At 47.1% G+C, this 25,519-nt stretch overlaps 3 protein-coding genes and 1 pseudogene across 3 annotated transcripts; 2 read left to right on the forward strand and 2 right to left on the reverse strand.

Annotated features, from left to right (window-relative positions):
- Positions 1–136: 136 nt before the first annotated feature.
- On the forward strand, positions 137–3,566 carry SMDT1 (single-pass membrane protein with aspartate rich tail 1). The gene is made up of 3 exons (XM_016135809.2): positions 137–505; positions 1,935–2,075; positions 3,139–3,566. Exons 1-2 carry the CDS (start codon positions 320–322, stop codon positions 2,070–2,072), a joined length of 324 nt encoding a protein of 107 aa, XP_015991295.1. The 5' UTR covers positions 137–319; the 3' UTR covers positions 2,073–2,075; positions 3,139–3,566.
- A 276-nt stretch (positions 3,567–3,842) lies between these two features.
- NDUFA6 (NADH:ubiquinone oxidoreductase subunit A6) lies at positions 3,843–9,711 on the reverse strand. Its single transcript, XM_016135808.2, has 3 exons — positions 9,548–9,711; positions 5,589–5,704; positions 3,843–4,657 (listed from the first exon to the last, which is right to left on the reverse strand). Exons 1-3 carry the CDS (start codon positions 9,684–9,686, stop codon positions 4,526–4,528), a joined length of 387 nt encoding a protein of 128 aa, XP_015991294.2. The 5' UTR covers positions 9,687–9,711; the 3' UTR covers positions 3,843–4,525.
- LOC118614355 lies at positions 5,433–5,551 on the reverse strand (annotated as a pseudogene).
- Positions 9,712–21,788: 12,077 nt separating the features above from the next.
- On the forward strand, positions 21,789–25,519 carry LOC118613609. Its single transcript, XM_036235886.1, is given in 9 exon segments — positions 21,789–21,886; positions 21,966–22,009; positions 22,500–22,587; positions 22,589–22,609; positions 22,611–22,779; positions 24,436–24,501; positions 24,632–24,670; positions 24,884–25,060; positions 25,328–25,519. Coding segments are annotated over 9 exon segments (894 nt in total).

Here is a 25,519-nt window from a genome sequence, read left to right on the forward strand (position 1 = left end):
GGGGCACAATGACAGAAATCTGAAGGCTTCGCACGGACGATCCTTGGTGACTACCCTAGCTGACGCTTCCGCCCACTCGGCCTGGAATGAAGCGGGGAATTGGGGCTTCGGTGTCGCCCTCGTGACGTCACCATGTCGGGCCCGTGACAAATGCCGCCTTCCCATCGCAACCGGAACTAGGCGCACTGCGCGAATGTGAGGCCGGGCCTCTCGTCTGGTTCCCGAAAGCCTCGCGAGCCTTGGGGCGGCGTTCTTTCCGAGGCCGTCACCGGGGCTAGGCGCTGGGGTCCCGGTGCCGGGGCTCGGGGCGGAGCTGGAGATGGCGTCCGGAGCGGCTCGCTGGCTGGCTTTGGCACCCGTCCGGTCCAGGGCTCTCCGGAGCGGGCCGAGCTGGAAGGAACGTGGCGCTATCTCCGCCAGACAGGGCGGCTCGGGGTTGAGCCTGGTACCGTCGAGGTCAGTCATCGTTACTCGCAGCGGCGCCATTTTGCCCAAACCGGTGAAAGTGAGTGTCTACCTGGAGGCGGGGCGAAGGGGCTGAGGCCAACCATGGTGGGAATATGTGCGGGTCGACGTTGATTGACAGGAGCAATGGCCAATAATACGACCGTCAGGCCGGAAGACGGATCAAGGACAAAGTTTTGCGCTAAAGCGTTGCTGATTTTGACAGGTGGGAGGAAATGGTCGGGTTAGGCCTGGTGTGAGCCACATGTAGGGAGACTGAAGATGGGGAGCAACAACTGAGGAAGACGGCATTTCGCACGAGCTTAATCTGAGCGCGGAGCCTAGGTCTCCGGAGCCAGAAAACTCGGCATTATGCATCCAGTATGGACAAGTATATTAATCTCTGCCCTGTCTACCTCGTAGAGTTGATGGGATGTTAGGAAAGGACTTTGTAAATGAAGTGTACGTGCCTTACCATTATTAGTTTTGACCTAGTACTTAAGCCATGTGAGGTGTGCAGGGGGTTATCACAATCACTGTTTTTACAAATGAAGAATCGGGGGACCAGAGGTGGAGCCAGTGTCCAAAGCTAGCCGCTGAGTTAGGCCCTGGAATCCAGGTTTCCTGCTGGTACAACTCCCACCGGATCCTAGTTTTCCACCACTGAATGCTTTCACGTGCCCTCAGTACCCTTGGGGTTTCCTAAGGAAAATGGAAACAGTTCCTTATATCAAACAAATTTGCTTTTGACTTCAGGACTGTGTGGGAATTAGAAAACAAAAATTCTTAAAAGCTAGTCTGGCCCGTGCTAGCTCACAGACAGGTGTGTTCAGGGTTGTTTCACAGCTGGAAGCACGAAGATGCAGGGTCTGTGTTGGGGAAGAGATGCCTTATGAAAAGGCATGGCTGAAAATTAGTGTTTTGAAACTCCCTAGGAAAATACAAGAGGAGATGTTGAGTTTTTACTGAAACTCCCCCAGGTCCATCTAAATGGCTAGTCTTTCAGTGTAAAGGCAAGCTCACTTTTCGAAACACACGTTTCTAAAATTTAATGTGGTAAAGTCAAATTTCTGTCATCAGGAAACCTGTTGAAGAACTCTATAGACTGTCCTTCACTGTACATCTTTTTGTAATCTACTTTCATGAATTTAGTATCTTCAAGTAGAGCTAAACTTTCTTTCCATAGGCCAGCCCTCTTAGTACTTTCTTGTCTGTTGAGTATCTGCAAATAATTACCAGGTTGTGCCCCAAGTTTTAGACGTCTAAGTACCTTATACTTTTCTTTCCAGTATCCACTTTGATGACCGTAAAATCACTTTATCTCTTCAAATTATTTGTCTTGCCCTGAATTTTCCCGAGGACTTTAAAATCAAGTTGCTTATGACGGGTCTGGGGTCCACAGGAGGCAATGACCCCGAGGCGGCCAGGCCTTCTGCAGTCCTGCCCTAGCGGGCTCCGGAGCTCACAGCCACCGCTCTTCCCCTCTGCAGATGTCCTTCGGCCTTCTCCGCGTGTTCTCCATTGTGATCCCCTTTCTCTATGTTGGGACGCTCATTAGCAAGAACTTCGCTGCTCTACTTGAGGAGCATGACATTTTTGTCCCAGAGGATGATGATGATGATGACTAAGAGGTAAGACTGGCTGTTCCCCTACACAGACCAGGAGCAGGAAGCGGGAGCATCTGAACTATGATGTGGTTTGGCCTGCTAGCAAGTAGCATCTGGATACTTGAAGAAGTAAATTGACTCGCTTGGCTAATACATTTTATTTTGCCTTTTTCTCTATGTTGGATGCGGGAAACTATTGACTTACAAATTTACCGGGGTCTCTTTCCAACTAGGCTGGATCCCAGCCAGGCTTTTCATTTGCCCTTTATGTACTCTCTTTCTTATTACCCCCAAGTTTTCTCGACAATTTAACATGCCTTACACACCCACCACAAACAGCTCCATTTCAGTGCGCCACACTGAGTTTCTCGCCAGGGACAGCTCTGGTTACCAAGCTCTGCACCAGGACACCTATCCACGGGCACCCAAGCCTGGTCACTACTGCACATGAACCCTTCCCCCTGTGCCTGTCCCATTTGGCTTTCTTGCGCTGACTTCTGTTATCCTGCTAGGTGCTGTGTGGCTGCATTACTGCTGTAGATAATGACACTCCTGACTCCTTAGTCTGGCATTCCAGGCTTGCTGTGATCTGATCACACCTGTCACTCAGTCACATTTTCCATGCCTGTCCCCAGTATTCACCGTTTCCTGAATTGCCCATGCTCTTCCTCACTCCCAGGCATTGGCACATCGTTCCTCCCACTTGGGAAGACCTGCTCTGTCTTATTTCCACCAATTCTTCACTGTCTTTGATGAAGGCTTCCTGCATACCTCCATCTGAAAGTGACTGCTCCTTTCTCTGACTGACCAGTATCTCTCTTATGGCCCTCAGTATTATGTGTTTAAACACCGCACCCCCCCCCCCCAAACTCTACTAGACGATGAGCTTCTTGCTGGTAGGGAACATGTTTTTCATACCTTTGAGCCCCCAGCACCTGGTCTGTGGTGAATGCTCAGTAAATGTCTGAATGGATAATCAAATGTACTCAAAGCTGCCACTGTTTGGTAGCACCACTCTGGAATTCTTTCGGTACATGATAAAGGACTGCTCTGTTGCCCAATTTACCGCTGCTTTTCTTTCTTACAGGTCATGGAGGAAGTACAGAAATTAAGAAATGGTAATGCTCACAGCCTCTCCTCCTTGCCTATCAGTGGAAGGGCCGAGGGAAAGCCCTCAGCCTCCCAGCTCCAGTGAAGCCTCCTGCATGGTCCGTGACCAAGCCCAGATTCCCCACTCTGGGAGGTTCCCTGAGGTGTGCTGTCCACTCAGCACAATCAGATGATGAATAAACATAATAAACCTCAGCTCCATATGACTGAGTGATGGCCGGAGTTCCTCAGTGTGAGTAGGCTCTAGTCATGTGGTTTCTCGTCTCCGCTGTCCTTTTTCTAATAGGCCTTTGATTTACAACCCAGGATCTCCGGGCCCTCGTGGATCCATAATTATTTTCACTGTTTACAAAATCCCAACAGAAACTCTGCTTTCCCTCAATAAAGCTGCATAGGGTAACTAAACCTTTTTTTTTTTTTTTTTACATTGAGTAACAATAGCTAATTGTCACATGCCAATCATAGGAGCTTAGATTGTTAGTTTAAAACTACTTGAAAGATACCACTATTAGAATTAGTCTTTCAAAACTTGGGTTCCTTAGATGAAAAAAAAGGGGTTGTTGGTGCTGAAAAATGTGGGAATCCTCGGGATAACTGTACCTACACTGAACCCCTTTGTCTAGCATTCAGACTGCTCAGGGAAGGACCAGAGAAGACTACCATCCAAAGCAAACCGATGAGTTCTTTAACCTGGGTCAACATTTATTCTGTCACTTGAGAGCTACACCCATTTGCATAAACAGTTGGAATATTTTTGTTCTCTGTGTGCACACTGAGCAGCTGTGTCCCTAGCAGGGAACCTAATTGAGTGGGAAGTTAATTTCATTTTAAAGACCCATGCTTGTTGCAAGTAGAAGGGCTAGGCCTCTGAGCAGCCATTTTCTTCAAGACCCAGGGAAAAACAGCCCAGCTTGTCAGCTCTACTTCTGTGCCTCTTAGTGCTGCTCTGATCTGTCGCCAACAGCAAGAGCTGGCTAATTTTGGATAATCTGTGCCATGACACTAAACTATCCAATCCCGGAGGCTGTAGAAACACAGCTAAATTAATGAAGTCATCCAGCCTCATACTCAGTATGACAGTTTCTGAACAGATGGCTTCACCCTTCCTGTTTACCAACATGTGAAGCTCTGAGAAAGAGAATCCGATCCAATTTACAGGAAACACCACACTTCAGGAAACGGGAGAGAACAGGTGGTGTGTACACCCTGCCCCGCTTGTTCAGGCAATGAGAGAGAGAGACTGCAGAAACGGCTTCCCGTTGGTTCGCCAGTGGAACCCTATCATGACGTGACCATCACGTGCCGAGTTTATTTGTGCTCTAAAGTGTTTAAGTATTAACATGCACCTTTTCCACTGAGTGCCTTCATGGGTCGTGGCCAATGTAGAACTTGGACAGGAAATCCTTTGGCCTTGGCGTTTCTGTTTCATGGAAGAACCGCATTATATGTGTCCGCTGCTTCCACACGTTAATCGTTTCCTCCAGTTCTATTTTTCCCTGCACAAGTGAGGGGAGAGGTCTTCAGTCAGAGCAGTTGAGTAAAAGGAATACGACACGGAAGGCCAGCATTCTATGCTCTGGCACTAACCTGAGTGACTCTGGGTAGGTAACGTACCCTGTCTAAACCACACTTTCTGCATCAGAAAAATGAGGTGGTTGCACTGAATGATCTCTGAGGCCTTTCAAGCATTCTTTTGACTCTGTGGCTAACTGGTCTGAGAGGAGAGACGTCCAGGTCAATAGGCCCCTGTCCCATGATGCCTAACCTGACTGGCTTAACTTTTATTTCTGCTTAACGTTTCTCCCACGTTATTTACTGGTCCATGCCAAAGCTCCCATCGGTGCTAATGTGACCAACTAGAGAGAGAATGGGGGCCAGGATTTGACCCCATTCACATAGGACTCGGGCAACCAGCCTACCTCTCCCAGCTGTAAGCTGGCAACCAGGCGAAGCAGTAACTTCTAGGGATGAGGTTCAAGAAGAGTTTAAACGTCCCTCGCTACATCTTTTTTTTTTTTAGTTATAAAATAAAAGTTGCAATGGATTTTCCCTTGAACCATTTTACAAACTACCTAACCAGGTGATAACCTCCAAGTTCAACTGTTCCTTTGAAACACTAAGTAACAGCTGCTGATCCAGTAGTTGCTTTTAAAATGTGGACACAAAATGTTCATCGGGGAAGACTGAAAAGCTCTGGACAAGTTAGCTGCTCTTTTATTATTATTTTTTTAATATTCATTCATTCATTCATTCATTCATTCATTCATTTTACACCTACAGCACCTGGTCTTCCTAGGTGGTCTCCCATCCAAGTACTAACCAGGCCCGACCCTGCTTAGCCTCCAAGATCAGACAAGATCAGGCACATTCAAGGTGGCATGGCCGTAGATTAGCTGCTCTTTAAGAGGGCCAGGAAGGGTCAGTTACCTTAATGACCAGAAGATCCACCACCCTGGGGTCTGTGACGTGGGCATTCTTCATAAACATCTCTCGGACTTTATCCCGTCCCTGTTTCACAGAGATGTCTAGCTGAAACTGGTTCACTAAAGAGAACACATGATTCAGGGTAGAAATTATATGGTTAAAGCATGTTTTTAAAAAACTGAGTCATGGATATTCACATTCACCAAATATTAGCCAGATCCCAAGGTGGGTGCGTGAGGACGTGAAGTGTGAGATGTGGCGCTTGCCCCCACGGGGCTTAGCAGGAGGAGATGAGACCACCGCATTTGAGGGGCAGTACAGAGTAGCTCAAGACTATGATCAACCCGGGTTCAAATCCCAGCCCTGTCCTACCAGCTCTCTGTGCCTGAGTACATTTCCTGATGAGGGAAATGAGGATAATGATACACATACTACTACAGAGTTGTGGGGATTCTGAGACAATGCTGAGACGCTCAGAGCAGAGCTTGGCATGGAATAAGCTCTCAATAAACGTAAGCATTATGATATGGAACATTTGGCAAAGGATAGTTGAAATTAAGATAAAATGATGTGTAGGTCTGTGCACAGACTTAGCATCGAGGGGCGCAGCGGAGGGTTTGTGCAGGCAGGGAAGGCTTCTGTCCAGCTGGCGACTTACTACCTGCCATATTAGGTTATTGGGGGTAGGAGAGAAGTGTATGCTGTAGCTCCTGGTCTCTGGGTCTTAAATTCTAATCGGAAGGGCTGCTCTTCATGAATGCAAACATAAAATCACGATATTCATCAACCCTTGATTAAGTCCTCAGGTAGTAGCCCATCTCTGTGACCTGGGACTTCAGATGAGGCATGTGCGTGCCTTTTGAAAATCAGGTTTTAGTCATTTGTATTGCCATCGCCTGGAAGTTAGCCTTCTGTGGCTTTGCTGAGACAAGGGCGTGAACAGGGCTGTGTGTGGTAGGCGGAATAAGGACAGAAAAAGGGGCACGCCAGGCTGAGGGGACAGCATAAACACGGCTCCCACTGTGGTGGAGGAAGGAGGCCAGTGTGCTCAGTTGCTGAGGACGCCCTGTGTTGTGGTTACGCCTGCGACGTATCCATTTCATTCTACAGAATTATCACAACCGGCTCCGAAAACCACTCTTTAGGGCGCGTTAGTGACAGTCAACAAAGCTTGAATCTTTATACTCATAACTTAGTGACAGAGAAAAAACAAAGCTGCTGAAGGAAATGCCATGCCATGCTGCAAAGACCACAGAACACACAATGGCGGCAAGGTGACAGAAACTGCACCCCCGCTTTACAGGTGGCGCCGGCCAGGGGACCACTCACTAGAAGGGGCTGAGCAACCAGCGGCGCGCTGGTGCGGGCTCTCGCGGGGAGCCCACTATACGCATCTCTCCCCGAATCTGCCTTCACGGACTTCACTCTGGTCGCTCAAAATCAACCCTGGCTGGAGTATTCACACCGTGGAAAATGATAAACATTATAAATGTAGGTTTTCCTCCAAAGAGTTGATTGTTAAACACTACAGTATCATATTAGGAATTTTAGAAAACAGCAAACAAAGAATAAGACAGAATTAAAAACAAATATAAACGAATGTGGATCTTGGAATTTAGAATCTTGCCTCTTGCGGGGAGGGAGTCCTAGGGCACTGTGGGGACTTGCCCGAGGTCATACTGCTGCATCCCTGGCAAACTTGGGCCTGGAATCCAGGTTGTGTACTGTTTTGTAAGATTTACAACCAGAGCTTTTTTAAGGACAGAAATATGAGAAATCTTTTCCCTGCTATTGGTACTTCCCTTTCCTGCATTTTTATATTAGATTCCTGCCCAACCTTGGGAGGCACACTAGGCGAGCTGGTGCCCATCATCCCTGTTCTTTGTGACCTTGAACCACACACCAGCGCACGGGGTGTATGAATCTTCTCAGGAAAGTGTCATATGCACAAATGCAAAGATTTGGTTACAATGTCCGTTCACAGATCCCTGAGTGCTCATCCTCCCAGGTTAAGAACTCTCGTCTCTAGAGAGACAAATTCCATAGCTTTATGCTAGCCTCCTTCCTCCCATCCTAACCCCTGGTCACAGCCCTCCGCCAGAGAGAGAGGCTGCGGGAAGGCAAACAGGGACAGCCTAAGCTGTAGCCTGCTGAACTGTTTGGGCTAAATCAGTGGTTCTCAGACCAGTGGTGATTTTGCCACCTGCCCACAACTAGAACACCTGGCAATGTCTGGGGCATTTTGGGTTGTCACAACGAGGGAGAAAGTGCTACCGGCATCCAGTAGGTAGAGGCCAGGGAAGTTGCTAACATCCTACAACGCACAGGATAGCCCAACACAATAAAGAATTATCCAGTATAAATGCTGCTAGTGAGAAACCCTGGTATAAATTGATTCCAACTGTTCTCTACTTCCTGCTCCTTTCTGCGGCAAGAAAAGGTTCTGGGCATTCACAGAAGTAATGTTGGACAAACATGTTTTACAATATCGCAATTTGAATACACACTCTGCACGTACTTGCTCACGTCACTCCCCACTCCCCACTCCTATTATACACCCACCTGTCCCCTGAAGGCATTTGAATTTATAGGCCCTGAATTCACTCAAGTTTCTCTCTGCCTAGCATGCTGTAGGGTCAAGTTCTTGTGATCAGCATTCTCTCAAAGAGCCAGCTTGAAGACGAGACATTGTGGACCAGTCACAGTTTCTACACATCAAAGGACTACAAGCAGGCTCCTGCTAGAGTAAGTCCTATAAATAACAATGATGATAATAAACACAAGAGTAACAGCCAACATTTAATGAGTACCTAAGTGCCAAGCCCTATCCTAAGCACCTTATGTTCACCTATTTAATACACTAACCCTCTGAAGGAGGTACTACTGTCCTCATTTTACAGATGAGGAAACTGAGGCACAGCAAGATGAAAAAATGTGCCCGGCATTGCACAGCTCGGAAGGGGTAGGGCCTGGAGCTAAGTCCAGTAACCACCTCCTTCTACTGCTTTTCACACTCGGCAGGGAAGTGGCAGCCCTGAAGGGGGCTATGGTGCTCAGCTCCCTGAAAATCACCTTCCCCCCCAGACTAGCCGTGAAGGTCTACATTAAAACACACAAAATCAACAAAACACCCAGTTCCCGACATTAGTACTGCCCTTGACAGTTTAGATGGAATTTCCCCCACCTCTCTTTCATCAGGTATATTGGGCAGCACTGAGCGGGGTGCCAAGATAAGAAAACAAAGTCTCTGCACCCAAGAGTTTATATTTTAATCCATCAGGTGAACAGACTGGTTCCCTGAGTGACATCTAAGCGATTGCAGGGTTCTGAAGCAGTAGCGGGCAGGACAGCAGGGGGTGGCGTAGAATTCCTAAGGGGCAAGTAGAATATAGGAAGCAAGACTTGGGAGACCCTAGGAGTTTGGGGAGGACATCTCACTGGAGGGTCTGGAAAAGGCACCACTACTGACTTATGAATGACCTTGGGAAAGTCGCTTCCCTTCTTTGGTTAAGTTTCTGTTTCAGTGGGGCATGTGGGAATCAGAAATTCGGGCAAGCCCTACAGCCACTTTGGTTACGCATGTATTCTGGAATGCTAGAGTTGACTTTGGGTTCCGGATGCACCACGCACTAGCTCTGGGCCTTGGGCGCGTCACTTGGCCTTCGGTGCCTCAGTTCCCTCCCCTATAAAATAAGTATGTCACTGACAGTCCCTGCTCCCCCTTCCAAGGTTTCGGTAAGAATTACGGGGGAATGTGGGAGCCAAAGCGCCGAGGGGGCCTAGGAGCGCGGTGCGAACGCTGGGCACGGTTGGTCATACACAGACGCCGCCGCTAGGTCGGCTCCACCAAGGCCCGGGTGACCCTCTTTCCCTGAAGCTCGGCCAGGGAAAACTCAGAGGCCGGGTCAGCCGCGACCTTGGGCAGCTGCCTCCGGGGCCCCGCGAACGCCGACGCCTCTCACCAGTGTTCGGCACCTCCCGATACCAGGCGCGGTAGAGCTCGCGCACCCTCCGTTTGGCCTCGTCCATGTTCCGACTGAAAATGGGCTTCACCAAGGTGCTGGCCGCAGCCGCGACCCGCGGCACGCCGCTCGCCGCCATCTTGCTAAACAAACCACCTCCGCACCCCATCCCTTTTCAACCTGCGAGCGCAGCCCTTTTCTCATTGGCTAAAAGCGAACGCCACGCCCCCAAGCCCTGTGGGTGGGCGAGAGCGGCTGGTGCGGAATGCGCATGCTCAGCCGCGCAAACGCAGGCTCGCGCGCTGTGCGTCCTGCCGGTGACGGCGCCGCCAGGGGGCGCTCGGGCCCCAGGCTGGCCGCTGGCCGCTGGCCGCCGGCCGCTGGGCCGCGTGCTGGCGCCGCTGGCGCCGGGCAGTGGAGCCGCCGCCTGGGCTCCGGCGTCCTGCCCGCGGGCTGGCCGCGCAGCTCCGGTGGTAGCGCCCTTTGGCGCGCTGGCCGAGCCGCGCTGCCTCTATCAGCTTCCGGGGCGGGGACCGCGGGCCGTAAGGTGACGGCTGCGGCAGGTAATGGCGCCTGGGGTATGTGGCGCTGACCTGGCCCCTCTGCGGCTTTCCTGCACCTCTTCTCTCACTATAAACCAACTCTTTAGAAGCGCGGTGTCGATGTGAAAGCGCTTTCCTGGACTTTGTTTCTAGGCGCTTTTCCACATCCGGGGAGGTGGGTTACATCATCAACCCTATTTTGGACAAGGATATTTCCATCCCAAACTCTGGATCTCTGTAAAAATCAGCCCAGAGTTTTGGAGCTGGAAGGAGACTTAGAGCGTCCATTCCGGGTATTCGTTTCCTGGCATTTTCCTGCAGAGATTCTCTCTGAACATGAGGGCAGCTTACAAGTGTGAAGGAAAAATAATATCTAACAACATGACAGGTGGTGCACTCGCTAGAGTTACCTAGGCTCACGTTATCTGATAGATCAGGTAGGTACTGTGAGCATCCTCATTCACCAGGTGAGGAAACTGAGGTGGTGCAGAGTCTAGATCACTCACTCCGTTAGGTTCTCCCCCCTCCACTGACGCCCGCCTGGGGTTCAGGGTCTTCTCTGAAAGTGCAGTTGACAGGTAGCTTGTGAGTGTTGGGGAAGGAGCAGGGGCCAGGGCTGAGCTGAGATCTGGGTCCCAGGCTAGCATGGGGTATGGCCCTGTGTCTAGCCCAGTCTTTCCCGACTTAAAGGTTTTAAATTTGGGGTTTTATTCTCCCTTTATTATCTTTTAAAATGCATTTGTGCACATAAATGGTAAATGAGTTATACAAAAGAAAGCACGTAACATATGTAAATGATAAAGCATGATAATAAAATGGAGACTTTGGAACCCTGGTACCCAACTTCAGAAATGGCAATACAATTAAGATTTCTATAAAGCATGCTATATACCTGGTGACCACTGTTTTAAGTCCTCAAGGCACGTTAATTTGTTTAAGCCTCACAACACACCTGTGAGATAAGTGCTGTTATACCCATTTTACAGCAGAGAAAACTGTGGCACAGACTGAGTTGCTTTGACAGCATTGGTTTGAAATCCAGGTAGCTGGCTCCAGAGACTGTGCTCTACCTCTGACGGTGCCTATACGATATCTACTTGTGTAATTCTAACCTGGTGCGTGCTCCTGCCTCCTGCAGGAGTAACCACTATCATGAATTTAGTGTTTAATCTTTCTTTTCATTGAAAAAAAAGGCGGGCCTCTAATAAAACAACCCACAAACTGGGAGAAAATATTTGCGAATCGTATATTTCATAAAGGACTCGTGTCTGGAATATGTATGAGGTTCTTACACCTCAAAAAGACAAATAGCCCAATTAGAAATGAGCAAAGGTGATGCCAAGTACTGATGAGGATGTGAAGTAGCAGGAATTCTCATTCGTCGTTGTTGGTGAGAACGCGAAATCATACGGCCACTTTGGAAGACAGTTTGGCAGTTTCTTACAAAACTAAACATTCTCACCATATGATCCAGCCATCACACTCCTTGGCATTACCCAAATGAATTGAAATTATGTCCACAGAAAGTCCGCACATAGATGTTTATATTCGTAATTGCCAGAACTTGGAAGCAACCAAGAAGTCTTTTAGCAGGTGAATAAATAAACTGTGGTGCATGCAACGGGATAGTCTTCAGTGCTAGAAAGAAACGAGCTATCAAACCATTAAGACATGAAGGAAACGTAAATGGATATAACTAAGTGAAAGAAGCCAGTCTGAAAAGGGTACAGACTGCGTGATTCTAGCTGTATGACATGCTGGGTGAAGGCAAATGGAGAGATCATTGGTTACCAGAGGCTGGGAGGAGGGGAGATGAATGGGTGCAGTGCAGGGTTTTAGGGCAATGAGACCATGCTGTATGACCCTGCGATGATGGATGCATGGCATTATACATTTGTTAAAACCCACGGAGTGGACCATGATGTAAACTATGGACTTTGGTTGACAATGATGTCAGCGTAGGTTCATCGGTTGTAACAAATATACCACTCTGGTGGGGGACGTTGGCAGGGGGGGAGGCCGTGAATGTGTGTGCCGGTGGTGGGTGGGGAAAGGGTGTATGGGAACTCTGTACTTTTCATTCGGTTTTGCTGTGAACCTAAAACTGCTCTAAAAAATAAAATATTTTTTTCATTGGAAAAGGATTCGAATAGCTATTTCTCCAAAGTAGATATACAAATGACCAATAAGTACATGAAAAGACACCCATCATCTTTAGTCATTAGGTAAAAGTCAAAACCATAAGATACCATTTCTCCCCAAAAGTACCCAGAATAAAAAAGACAATGTCAGTGTTGGTGAGGATGTGGAGAAATTGGAATCCTCATACATTGCTGGGAATATAAAATGGTACAGCCACTTCGGAAAACAGTCTGACAGTTTTTTAAAAAGTTAAACATAGACTTACTATATCATCCAGCAAATCCAGCCCTAGGTATTTACCCAGGAGAAATGAAAAACAGTTTTCCACACAAAGACTTGTATGCAAATGGTCATAGCAGCATTATTTACAATAACCAAAAATAGAAACAACTCAAAAGTCCATCAGGTAGATGGACATGAAAAAAAAAGTAGATAAACAAAATGTGCTCTATTCATACAGTGGAATACTCTTCAGCTATGATGCAACCTGGAAACATTATGCTAAGTGCAAGAAGCTAGACACAGAACATATATCAAATGATTCCATTTATACGAAAGGTTCAGAAAAGGCAAATGTATACAAGCAGAAAATAGATTAGTGGTTGTCAGGGGCTGAAGTGGAAATGAGTGGATGTAGCATGATGTTTCTATTTAGGCTGATGGAAAGAACGATAATGTGGAACTTTGTAAATACTAAATTTAACTGTAAAATACTAAAATTAATTGTACACTTAGGTAGATGAAGGATAAATTATATGGTATGTAAATTATATCTCAATAAAGCTGTTGAAAAAAGTCTCCGATGATTTTTCAAATATGTAGAGTCCAGTGTAGTTTAATGATACCTTCTTGTTCTCATCACACTAAAAAAGACAATCTCCTACTTATCCTTATTAAAAACAATGATTTTAGAAAATTGGGGAAGGACAGCACAATACCGAAAGTAAATATCCTCTATGGAATTCGAGGCAATGTGGCGATATGGTGGAAAGAATTTAGAGGCAGTCCCTGATCCCAGTTACGAGCTGGATGTCAAGTTCGCCTTTAACAGAAGTCTCGATTTCTCTGGTGCCCAGGAGTGCAATTGCTCGGCTATGTATTTGCTGCATGTTTAGTTGTTTAAGAAACTAGCAAATTGTTTTCCAGGGCAACTGAACAATTTTACATTCCCATTAGTAATGTGTGAGTGAGATCCAGTTTCTCCACATCCTCTTCTGCATTTGGTAGGGCAACAGCCGTTCTGTAGGGATATCTCGTTTTAATTGCATTTCACTAATGGTTCGTGATGTTTTAAACAGCCTTTCACACACTTATTTCCCATGTTATAGTCTCTCTAGTGAAATGTCATTTCATATCTGTTGCCCCTTTTCCAATTAGATTATTTGTTAACCTGTTTTGAGAGTCCGTTATACATTCTAGATCCTAGTCATTTGTCAGATATGTGGGTTGCAAATATTTTCCCTCACTCCATCGCATTATTTTTAATCTCTTCAACAGGGTTTTTCAACAGAGCAAAAGTTTTATTTTGATGAAAGCCAATTTATCATTTTTTTCCTTTTATGGATTGCACTGTTGCTGTGAAATTTAAAAACCGTTTTCCTATCCTTAAGTCCAGAAGGTAGTCTATGATTTAAAAAAAAAAAGTTTTATGTTTTTCTTTTAAATACCCGATCTGTTTAGAGTTAATTTTTGTATAAAGTGTTAGATTTAGGTAAAAGTTCAGATGTTCAATTACTCCAGAACCATTTGTTAAAAAGCCAGCTTTTCTCCCCTGAATTGCTTTTGCACCCTTATTAAAAGTCAGTTGATCATATCAGTTGGTGACAAATTCAGTTTCCCTTTATCTGAGGATTTCCTGATTTTGTCCCAGCATTCCCAAAGGATATTTTCGTTGGATCTGAGTCTGGTTTAACAGTTCAACACTTAAAAAATTGTTACGTCACTTCCTTCTGGCCTCCCTGGCCTCTGATGAGAAATCAGCTGTCATTCGAATTGATTTTCCCTTATAGGTATGGTGTTATTTTTCTCTGGCTGCTCTCAAGATTTCTTCTCTAGTTTTCAGAAGTTTGACTATGATGTATCTGGATGTGGGCTTGTTTGGATTTATCTTGCTTGGGATTTGCCCAGCTTCTTGGGTCTGTCATTTTCTGCCTTTTACAAAGTTTGGAAAGTTTTCTTTCAGTGTGTTTTCAGCCCTGCCCTGTTTCTCCTTCCGTGATGCTTGATCTTTTTAAGTAGTCCCACAGCTCTTGGAGGCTCTGCTCATTTTTTCCTTGGTCTGTTTTTTCTGTTATACAGATTGGGTAAATTCCACTGTTTTATATTCTAGCTCACTGGCTCCTTTCTCTCTTTTTGGCCTATGAACCCATTCACTGAGTTTTTTATTTCAGTTATTGTTCTAAAATTTCCGTCTGGTTCTTCCTTACATTTAACGTTTCTCTGATGAGACTCTATTTTATTTTGTTTCAGGCATGTTCATAATTGCTTGTCGAAGCATGTTCATAATGTCTGCTTTAAACCTTTATCAGATAATTCTGTCATATCTGTCGTCTTGCTGTTGGCACCTAATGATTGTGTTTTGTTTTTCATTCAGTTTAAGATGCTCCTTGTTTTCGGTATGATGAGTGATTTTCTATTAAAACTCGGACATTTGGGGTATTATATTATGAAGACCTAGGTCTTAAGTAAACTTTCTCTTTTAACTGGCTCCCTCGGACACCAGCAGGGGAAGCAGAAGAGCTTCCTTGTTACTGTGAGTCGGGGTAGAAGTCCAGGTTCTCCACGTAGCCTCGGTTGACACTAAGGGCTGGGGGCCCTGCATAGCGACTAGCTCCCCGCTAGTCTTCCCCTGATACCTCTCTGGCTGGCAGGAATAGGAGTGCTCATTACTGCCCCTCCTCCCTGGCCCCTGCACTGACACCATGGGAACGAAGATTGCCAGTTGCTATAAAGCATGGGCCTAAGCAGTCGTCAGGAGAACGGAGTAGTGGACAGGACTCGGGGACTCTGGCCCTGCCACTCATCCACTGCGTGACTATGGCATGCATTTCCCAGACATCGCGTGCAAGGTGTTCTCTGCCACCCACTGAGCCCAAACCAGAGCACACAGAGAAGAGAGACATGTAGTCCCCGTCTTCGTGAAGCCTTGGGAATGCAAACGCTCCTGGAATCTGGGCAAAATTTTGGATTGCGGGTGACGGACGGGTAACAACGCCTCAATTACTTACTATTCATTTCTCACTAACTTGATGAGTCAAGGGCTTGGAGTTAAAATTTTTAAGTAGCAATAAAGAAGTATGCCATTTCACTCTTTCTTACACAGTTGAGTTCGTGGACTGAGATTTTGGGGAGGAAGGACTTTATTTATGTATCTGAATCCTCCCCTACCTGTCGTGTTGCAGCTTGTCCTTTTCACTAAATATCTCCAGAATTATTCTGTCAGGTTACATAGATCTGCCTCATTTTAGTTCCGGAATTTTCGATATGGACATGTCATATTTTTATTGGTCCTCTATTCATAGATCTGGCTAGTTTCCAATTCAATGCAATTAAAAACAAGGAACATCCTCATTCACGTCTTCTTATGCCTTCTTGAATATTTCTCTGGAACAGAGAACTAGAGGTAGACTTGCTGAAGCAAAAAGGTGTGTACATTTTAAATAGATATTGCCAAATTACCCTGTCACTCGCTGGAGGTTGAAAGGTCTGGCTCCTTATACCCACTTCAATATTTAATTTATCGGTTTCAAACTTTCGTCTTAAATTTAAGGGGAGAAAATAATAGCTCCTTGTTGTCTTAATTTTCACGATTACCAATGAAATTGAGCTTTTTATATTTTTTCATATTCTTTGCTTTTTTCCCCCTATTTCGTCGTATTGCTGATTTGTAGGAATGCTTTATATAGTCTCTATATTAATCCTTTGCCATATACTCTGCAAATATCATTCCTTCTTTGTTTTCAGCTTTGTTATATAGAAATTTAAATATTTATATAGAATAAATATTTGTGTCTTATTTAAGGTCTCTCCTAGGGTTACAAACATGTTCTTTTAAAAAATACTTAGATTTTTTTTTAGCATTTATCATTTTATATTAATCTAGATTTTTGGTGCATTTTCATAGTATAAATAGAAATCAATCTTTTTTCAAAAAATGGATAATCATTTATCCTAACTCCTTTTCTCACATAATCAAAATATGTATTTATCATAGTCTAAGGTTCTAAAAACATACCGGTCAATTTCTGTTCCATTGAGTTATCTATTTTAGTCAGTACCACCCAATTTTAATTAGGCGTATTTTGATATCCCTAGAACAAGTCTTATTTTTCAAAATTTTTTGGCAATTTTGTGCATTTTAAAAACTACATTAATTTTAAAATCAGCTTGTCACTTTTTAAAAAATAATCTTACAAGAATTTTGATTGAGATTGCATTGAATATAGAAATGACATCTTTATGCACTACAATCTTTCAAACAAGGAACACAGAATGTTTTACAAATAGTATGTGTGTATATATTCGGTCCCTAACAAAACGCAAGACTTCTGTATTAGGGAACAGAGCATTGGCTACTCACAGAGCATCTTGTACCTGTTCCCCGCACTCATTCTATTTTCTGCTGTGTCTAGCCTGCTGTTAAACCCATCGGTGAGTTCCTAATGCAGGATATTGTATTTTGTATTCTAGAATGTTTATTTATTGTATGAACAAATTACCTCAAAACTTAGCAGCTAAAAATAATAAATATTTATTGTCTCACAGTTTGTGTGGGCCAGGGATCCAGATGAAGCTTTTGAGAGTGTCTCTGGCTTGAGGTCCCATATGAGATGGCTAGTCTAGGTTCTTGATATTTTCATTTGAACTTTAGAAACAGCATATTGATCTCAACTACAAAAAAGTTTGTTGGGATTTTTATTGCTGAATCTTTAGAGCAATTTGTGGGTAGAATTAATTTTTTTTTTTTTCTTTCGGAGTTGACATCTTAACAATGTTGAATTTTCTAATTCATGACCATGGTATATCTCTTCATTTATTTAGGTCTTCTTTAATTTCTCTTGGTAATGTTATGTAGATTTTTATATAGAGGCCTTGCACACATCTTTTGTCAGATTTCTTTGGAAGTATTTCATATTTTTGATTTTATGACACAAAGTATCTTAAAAAATTTTAATTCCCAATTGTTCATTGCTATTATATAAACTAGAATTGATTTTTATTTTTAGAGTGGTTTTAGGTTCACAACACATATAATTGACTTTTGTAATTGATCTTACTTCCTTCTGCCTTGTTAAACTGTAGTAGCTTTTTGGATGATTCCATAGGATTTTATACAGTCACGGTGTCTGCAAATAAAGACAATTTTACTTCTTCCATTCCAATCTGGTTGCCTTTTACTTCTTTTTTAACTGAGTTCACTGGCTAAAACTTCTAGTACAATGTTGTATAGAAGTCATGAGGGCAGACATCCTTACCTTATTTCTGAACTTAGGGAGAAAGCATTTAGTATTTTACTGTTGAGTATATTATTAACTCTAGGTTTTTCATAGATGTCCTTCATCAGGTCGAGGATGTTCCCAGCTACTCCTAGTTTGTTGAGAGTTTCTTCAGGAACAGATGTTGATTTTGTTTAATACTTTTTATACATCTATGGAGATAATCATATGATTTTGCTTTTTCAGTCTGTTAATATGGTGAATTATATGGATTGATTTTTCAATGTTGAACCAACCTTGCATTACTGAGGACAAACTCCTTTGGTAATGATGTATTATCCCTTTTATATGTTTTGGTTTCAATTTGATAAGATTTCATTGATGATATTTGTATCTGCATTTATAAGGGATGTTGAGCTGTAGTTTTCCTTTAATCTTAGTCTGGTTTCGGTATCAAATAATGCTCCCCTCACAGAATGAGTTGGGAAGTATTCCCTCCTGCTTTTCTGGAAGAGTTTGTGTAGAATTTATATTATGTTTTCCTTAAAAAGTTTGGTAGAATTCACTAGTGAAGCTAAATGAGCCTGGAATTTTCTTTGTGGGAAAGTTAAATAAATTCAATATCTTTAATAGATATCAGATTGTTCAGGTTGTATAATTCCTCTTGCGTGAGCTTTAGTACTTTGTGTCTTTTAAAGATTTTGTCTACTTCATCTATATTGTCAAACTCGTTGGCATAATGTGGTTCAAAAGTACTCCCTTATTATTATTTTAGGATCTATAGAATCTGTGTCAAAGTCATCTTCATCATTCTCTGTATGGATCATTTGTCTCTTATTGCTTTTTTTCCTAACCTAGTCTACCTAGAGTATTATATACTTTGTTGATCTCACAAAACCAGCCTTTGATTTTATTGATTTTTTCTATCGATTTTCGATTTTCTATTTTATTTATTCCCACTCTGATCTTTATTTCCTTTCTTGTGCTTACTTGGGTTTTGTTTGTTCTTCCATTTCTATTTTCTTAAGGTAAAAACTGCAGTCATTGATTCGAAACCTTATTTTCTAATATAGGTACTTTAGTGCTATAAGTTTTCGTCTATGTTCTGCTTTAGCTGAGTCCCCCAAATTTTGATATTTTTTCATTTTCATTCAGTTCAAAATACTTTCTGATTTTTTGACTTTTAATTTTACCCAGATGTTATTTAAAGGTGTATTGTTTAGTTTCTAAATAGTTTGGGACTTTCCAGGGACCCTTCTGTTACTGATTTCTAATTTAATTCCATTGTGGACAAAGAATGTACTTAGTCTTTTCAAATTTATTGAGATGTGTTTTATGGTTGAGAATATGATGTATCTTGGTTAATGTTTCATGTATATGTGAAACTCAGGCATTCCTCAGTTTTAACCATCCATAGTCTTATAATTATCACTTGGTTACATTTATAGTAACTTGGGAAGGGTAAGAATTATTGTCTCGAATTAAAAGATATCTATTGAATGTCTTCAAGCACCTCGAGGGAAGTCTCTGCATCCTGTTTATCTTTCTATCCCCTTGGTATTATTCCTGGCCCGAAATGGGAGCTCAGCATATTCTGGTTGGATGAATGGATGACACTTAGAAATTGTCAGGCTGTGTCCTTGTTTTTGATTCAGAAAATATGCTTCTTTTAGTGCTAAAAGTTTTCCTCTATGTACTGCTTTAGCTGAGTGTTATGTGACAAGACCGAATCTCCCACACCTTTGTGTCTCTGTGTCCCTGCAGGACTTCATACGGAGCTTCGCACATTGCAGGTGCTCAGGTGGTATCAATGGCATTGAATGGAACCACAGAGATACCTGCAAAGGTGCTGCCTCTGACTTGGGGAGGTTTAAAGTCATCATGAGGCAATCGACATACTGCTCTGGCCAAGTTTGGAGAGGTTGTCCTGTCATAAAGCTCCCTAAGATGTGATGTCACACACAGCGACCAACTCTCCTTGCAAAAGGGGGGGGGGGAGCTGTACACTGGACTCCCAGACTTAGCTGGCTCCAGTGCCCTTCTCAGGTTCGATCCCGGGGCCTAGAGGCGAGCAGGCTGCTGCACACTGATATGATCAAAATATACTCTGCAGATCACTGACGTCATCAGGGTTGGCATAGTTGGAAAGTAGGCAGGCTTGAAGGCTCCCTCAGTAAGCCACCTAAGCAGGTAAGAATTGTCTTTGAGTCCCAGCCTACCTTTTTGGCTTCCTTCCCTACTTGGGATCCCCTTTCTCCCCCTCTTCTCTTCTCCCTCAGGACTCATTTTCTCCCCTTTCCTCCTCTAAACATCCACCCAGAAAAAGCCTGGTAACTCCACTCACACCAAGTTATAAATGACTAACGAAGCTCGCCGCCGAACACATTGCTCACAGTATTCCCAGAGGAGATGGCGTTCCAGGGGAAGGGAGGGGCCTTGCGGAGAGACGAAGTGAGCCAAGGCCTGGAAAGGGCCCACTGGATTTTTGTGACTAGGTGCATATTGTTGACCTTGGTGAGAGAGGTTTCGGGGACTTACGGGGACAGAAACAGGTTGAGGCGGGCTGTGGAGTCAGGCAGAGGCAGAGTGAAGACATCCACTGTGGGCAGCTCTCTCAGAGAGACTGGTGTGACGGGTAGGGAACCAGGAGGACGGTAGCTGGAGAAGAGATATGGGTTCAAGAGAGAAGGCCTGGTTTCTTTGGTGGAAGAGATGAGCGATGTGTTGAAATGCTGGGAGGAAGGGGCCAGGAGAGAAGGAATGGCTGAGGATACAAGTGAGGGAGGAGGCCCCCAAACGCCCAGGGTGTGAGAAGCCCAGATGGAACTCAGTAGAGGAGGTGGGGCCGGCCTCAGAGAGGAGGGGGCAGCCCCGTCCCCAAAGAGGAAATGGCCCGCGAGAAGCAGAGAACGTAGGTGGGTTTGGTGGCAGAAAGTCGAAGGAACGCGCACCCGATGGTGCCCGTGTTCCCTGCTGAAAGTGCGGGAGGCGGAGGTGGGGGCGGCTGCTTCACGAGACTCTGAAGTGGCCCCGTGGACACTGAGGAGCTGACTTGGGGACGAGGCCCATCAAGGGCCCAGCTCTCTGGAGACCTTGACTTGACAGTGGTGTGGATCTACAGGGGACTCCAATGCTGAGTGGGGCGTGGGTGGGGGGCATTCCGACGGGATGTTTCTAGGAGGCTAGGGATTTCCCCCAGTACTCCCCAAATTATTCCCAAAATACTGCAGACCCCAGAAAGCACTTTAAAGTTTTGGTAGTTTCTAGTCATTATTATTTACTATTATAATTTTCCACCAACGCCTGAGAACATGTTACACCCAACGTCCAACGGAGCCTCAGCTTTCTCCTTAACTCCGCCCCAACCCCCTTCCCCATTCTGTTCCCCGGGACTTGACCCGTTCAGGCCTGAGGGCATTGGAACCATCTATTGTTGGGCGCTCTGAGGTCTTAGGAGACATTTCTAAGCATTTTCTGAGCTCCTAGTACTAGCCCACTGCATCCTGAGTCTGACCCCCTTTTGTGAGCAGCCACCCATGCATGCCCTGCTGAGCCCTGCGGGTGGGGTTCCTTGCCACCCCCCCCCCACCCCAGCGTGACTCCTGCAAGCCCCAGGGCACAGGAACACGGGGCTCCTGCGCCGTGTGAGACACTGACTGTCGCCCACCTTTTCTTCTCAGACTGAAAATGGTGTTGGGTCTGTGGCACCAGAGAGAGAGGTAATGTGTAGGTGCCCCCGTCACCGCGTGCGGATGACCAGGAAGGGGAACCCCGCTTGGACCCAAGAGGAAGGGAAAACAGGGTTCTCCGTGCCCCTTTCCCTGCCTGTTCCAACGTCCCTGGGACTCAGGGTCGGGGCAGAGGGCCTGGTCCTGGCGGGTGGAGCATAGATGTGTCAGCTCAGAGCCGGGAGGGCTTTGCGGGGCTGCAGGGGGTGGGGCTAATCCTGCGCCAAATGGCCAAATGCGTGTCTCTGACTCCGCAGCCAAGGCCTGGTCCCTCCTTCTGGCTGGAGGGGCAAGATGGACCCAAGGAAGGAAGGAAAGGAGAGGGGCGGGGCCGGGGGCCCCTCTGTGCTCCAGGCTCCACGTCTGGCTTTGGAAGTGGCAGAGGCGCAGAGTCATGCGGCCAGTCCGCAGCGAGCCCAGGCTGAGCCCCGCCACCGCGGACAACCGTATCCGCCACGGCGTGGACGGGCTGCGCCCCGGCGGGGGCCTGAGGCCTGGACTGGGGAGGAAGGCTCGCCCCGCCGCGAGCGCACGGGCCCCGGCCTCGCGCTCAGCTCCGCTTTCCTTCCAGGCTCTTCAAGGCCCTGTACGTGGTGCAGATCTTCATCCTCGCAGGTGAGGGCCTGCGCGCTGGGCCGGGTTGGGGACACTGGCTCTCCCCTCAGAGCCACCTCCGTCTCCAGCTGCCCCCCAGGGCTCCCAGAGGCCCCCTCCAGAGGCTGCCGCGTACCTGGCTCCCCCGGCCTCAAGGCGCAGAGCCCAGGCCGGCCTTTTTCCTCCCTTTCTTCCCTCTGCACCTTCAGAGTGAACCCGGCATTTGAACCCATGACTAAGTCTAAAACCCACCCCCCCCAAAAAAACCCCCACAAACCAAAAAACCCCACACAACCTAATCATGTCCCAAGCAATGATTTTCAAAGTTGTGCTTGTACACTCTTTGAAAAACTATATATCCCCTCACCCATTCTAATATCTAATACCTTTCATCACAGGTTTAAATACCTTAGAAGGATTTGACTTCTGGCGTACTGTAAATACCGATGCTTTAAAATAACCACATCACTCTCGGAGATGTTTTAACTGGCCTTTCCTCACCTCGCTGCAGGAGTGCTGTACTACTACGTTCAGAGGTCCGTGGGGAAAACAGCCCCTGCCCACGAGGTCGCTGGGGAGTCCTCGCAGGTAGGGACCTGCGCCGGGCCCTCAGGTGGTCGACCACCCGCGTGCGCGTGCGTGCGCGTGTGCGAGGGTTCTGGAGACATTTCCTGCTGCCGGCAAAGAGTCGAAACCCAGGCCCCACCCCTTGCGGGCTGGCCCTACGGTCGCCTCAAGGCCCCGGGGCAGTGGCCTGGATAAACGCGAAGGAACAGGTGGCCCTAATGCGCGTGAGTGGCCCTGGAGCGGGGTCCTGCACTCCTGCGTGGGGCGGCAGCGAGCAGGGCTCCCGCCCGGGGTCGCATGCCCTCCCTGGTTTCGCAGACCTCAGAGCCCGTGGCGGGACACCCTCCCCCGGCCCGCGTCAGGGGACGGCGGATGGCTGCTGGCTGCCCACCGAGGACCACGTGCTGGATTAGGTACCACGTGCTGGATTAGGTGCTGCGCATCTGTCACGGCATTTAAACCTCACAGCCACCCGGCAGCTCCCGCTTTCTAGGTGATGGAACTTAGGCTCCCTTTTCACTTAGATAAACACCTAGCGCTGGGATCGTTGGACCACGTGGTACGGTGTGTTTAGTTTTGTAAGAAGCCAGCTTTCCCAGAGCGGCCGGCGCCCACCGTGCGTTCCCGCCAGCCGCCGCACGTCACCCCCAGCACTCGCCTTTTTTCTGAGCCGTTCTCCTAGGTGTACGTCATAATTTGTATTAGACCACTATCGAGGATTTACATTTTAAAGATACAGGTAAATGGTATTCTTAGCCGAGTCGTGTGGTGTACTGAGCTTCCTCTTCCTTGAGCATAATTTTGGTTTCGCCTTTTTTTAAATTGCGATTTGCTCTGTACCTATAATCTCTCGAACTCTCCCATACAAATCTCCGTGCAATACATTTAGACAAGTTCGGTGATTTATCGCTGTCGCCGTTTTCACGGAGACGTAGCCGCCCGGAGGCCGCCAACCCCCTGCTTCCGTCTGGCGGGGCGGCCCCGAGGCCCGCTGCTCAGCTGCGCCTGGCCGCCCCGCACCGTCCTGCGGAGCGCCGGCCTTCTCTCACGTGCGGGGCCCCGTGTCGCCCTTTAATTTCGGTGGCGCACAAGCTCCAGCTGCTTCCTGAGGGGCAGTCCCATGAGAGTACATGTCTGAAAAGGTCTTAATTCATACCCGACCAAGAGTCGGCAAGGCATGGAAGTCTAGACTAGAAATAAGTTCCTCCCAGATGCCGAAGATGCTCGCCGTCTTCTGGTTTCAAAGGCTGGCATGTAAAAGTCTGACGCGACTGAATTTCTAAAGCAGACTTTTTTCTTTGTATCTCTGGAAGTGTGTAGGCTCTTTGTCCTCACTCTTCTATAATTTACTAACATAACCTGGGGTGGGTCTCCATCGTCCATTGTCGTGGATGCTTGGCGAGTCCTTCTCATCTGTAGACTTATGTCCCTCATCTCCAGGAAGCTGTCTTGATGAAAAAAGAACGTGTTCGTTTGGTATTTCTCCCTGCCGGCCCTGTCTGCTGCCCCTGTTCCCTCTTTCAGAAAGATCTACGATGCAGCCGGGGCCGTCCCTGCCGTCTTCCGTGTTCTCTCTGGGAAATGTTTTTTTTTTTCCAGCTTTATCTTCTACACTTTGATTGAATTTTCCAGTCCCATTAGCATATCGTATTTTCATTTTTCGAGACTCAGAGGTTGCTGTTTGAACGATTCTACTTTAGAGCTTATAGTTTCATGAATGCAAAGTTTTATATTTCTAAAGACATAGTTGCTTTTTGTTTGAGGTTTTCCTTCAGTCCCCGGTGTAGTCTGAGGCGTCCGCGTGTGCACATTTAACAGCCTTCAGATGTGGCCGCGTGCCGCAGCCTTCCCTCCCCCTCCTCCCTCTCCTTGTCCTACAGCCCGTGGGGGAGACCTTGAGGCCGGTGTGGGGGCCGATGAATAAGTGCTACCCTGTGACTGCTCAGGTGGGTAAGGGTCGGGGCCCTTCTTCCCCTGGAGTGGGGTGGCTGTCGTGGGCGCACTTGGTAGACACAGTGAGAGGATGGGCCAGCCAGAGAAGGGCTCGTGGCCACTCACGGCTTTTTCCCTCTGTAGAGACGCAGAATCAAGAGTGGGAAGAAGGCAGCCCCTGAGGTGAGTGAGGCCTCCCCCGGATGGGCCGGGGCCGGGGCCCTCTCCCGTCAGAGCCCCGTGAGGCCCAGGGAACCCCGGCTCACGGCAGAGTGGCAGGGTCCCCTCCAGGAAACTGGCTAGCCCTACCACGGCTCGAGCTGAGAAGGGCGGGACTTCCCTGGAAAAACAAAGTGTGGAGAACAGGGAGGGACGAGGCGTCCTGGCCCCTCCCAGCAGGCCATGACCCCCAAGGCAACTGGAAGACTGAGTGATACAGCCCCCAAGGAGGAGGCTGACAGCCTATCGCAGGATGACAGGAAGGCGAGGTCCCCAAGGCTGGAAGCAGCCAGCCCCATTCGTTCTGGGGAAGGAGTGGCTGAGGAGGAGGCGACAGGGATCCCAGGCTGGACGGTAGGGAAGCCTGGCTCCTCAGCTGGGACATCTCCAGGGCGCGGGTCCTTCTGGGAGCCCCAGAACACTGCAGGGCAGGGCGGCTGGGGCACCTCACGGTGACGGGGCTGAACTTCCATCCCAGCGGGGCCGAGGGGAGCGGACGTGGTGTGAGCAGAGCACGTCCGAATCCTGGCCTCCCCCAGCTTCTTGTGCAGGGAGGCCTCGGCTTCCCCACCTGTACAGTGGAGAGCCGTCCAGTCCTCACTGTGACTTCTTCCTTCCCAGGGAGATGAAAAGGCCCAGAAGGAGAGTGCCGTATACCTTGGTAAGACAGCCAGCAGCACCCCGCTCCGCACGGCCTCCCTCCCTAACCTCAGTGACCCTGCAGAGGTCACAGATCCCTGGCTGCTCTCAGGCCCCCCTGCCCTGAGGAGGGGAGACGTCCAGGCAGCCAGAAGCCCTGACCTTCTGGAATGA

This window comes from Rousettus aegyptiacus, unplaced genomic scaffold (assembly GCF_014176215.1).
Source record: "Rousettus aegyptiacus isolate mRouAeg1 unplaced genomic scaffold, mRouAeg1.p scaffold_m13_p_2, whole genome shotgun sequence".
Taxonomy (NCBI): domain Eukaryota; kingdom Metazoa; phylum Chordata; class Mammalia; order Chiroptera; family Pteropodidae; genus Rousettus; species Rousettus aegyptiacus.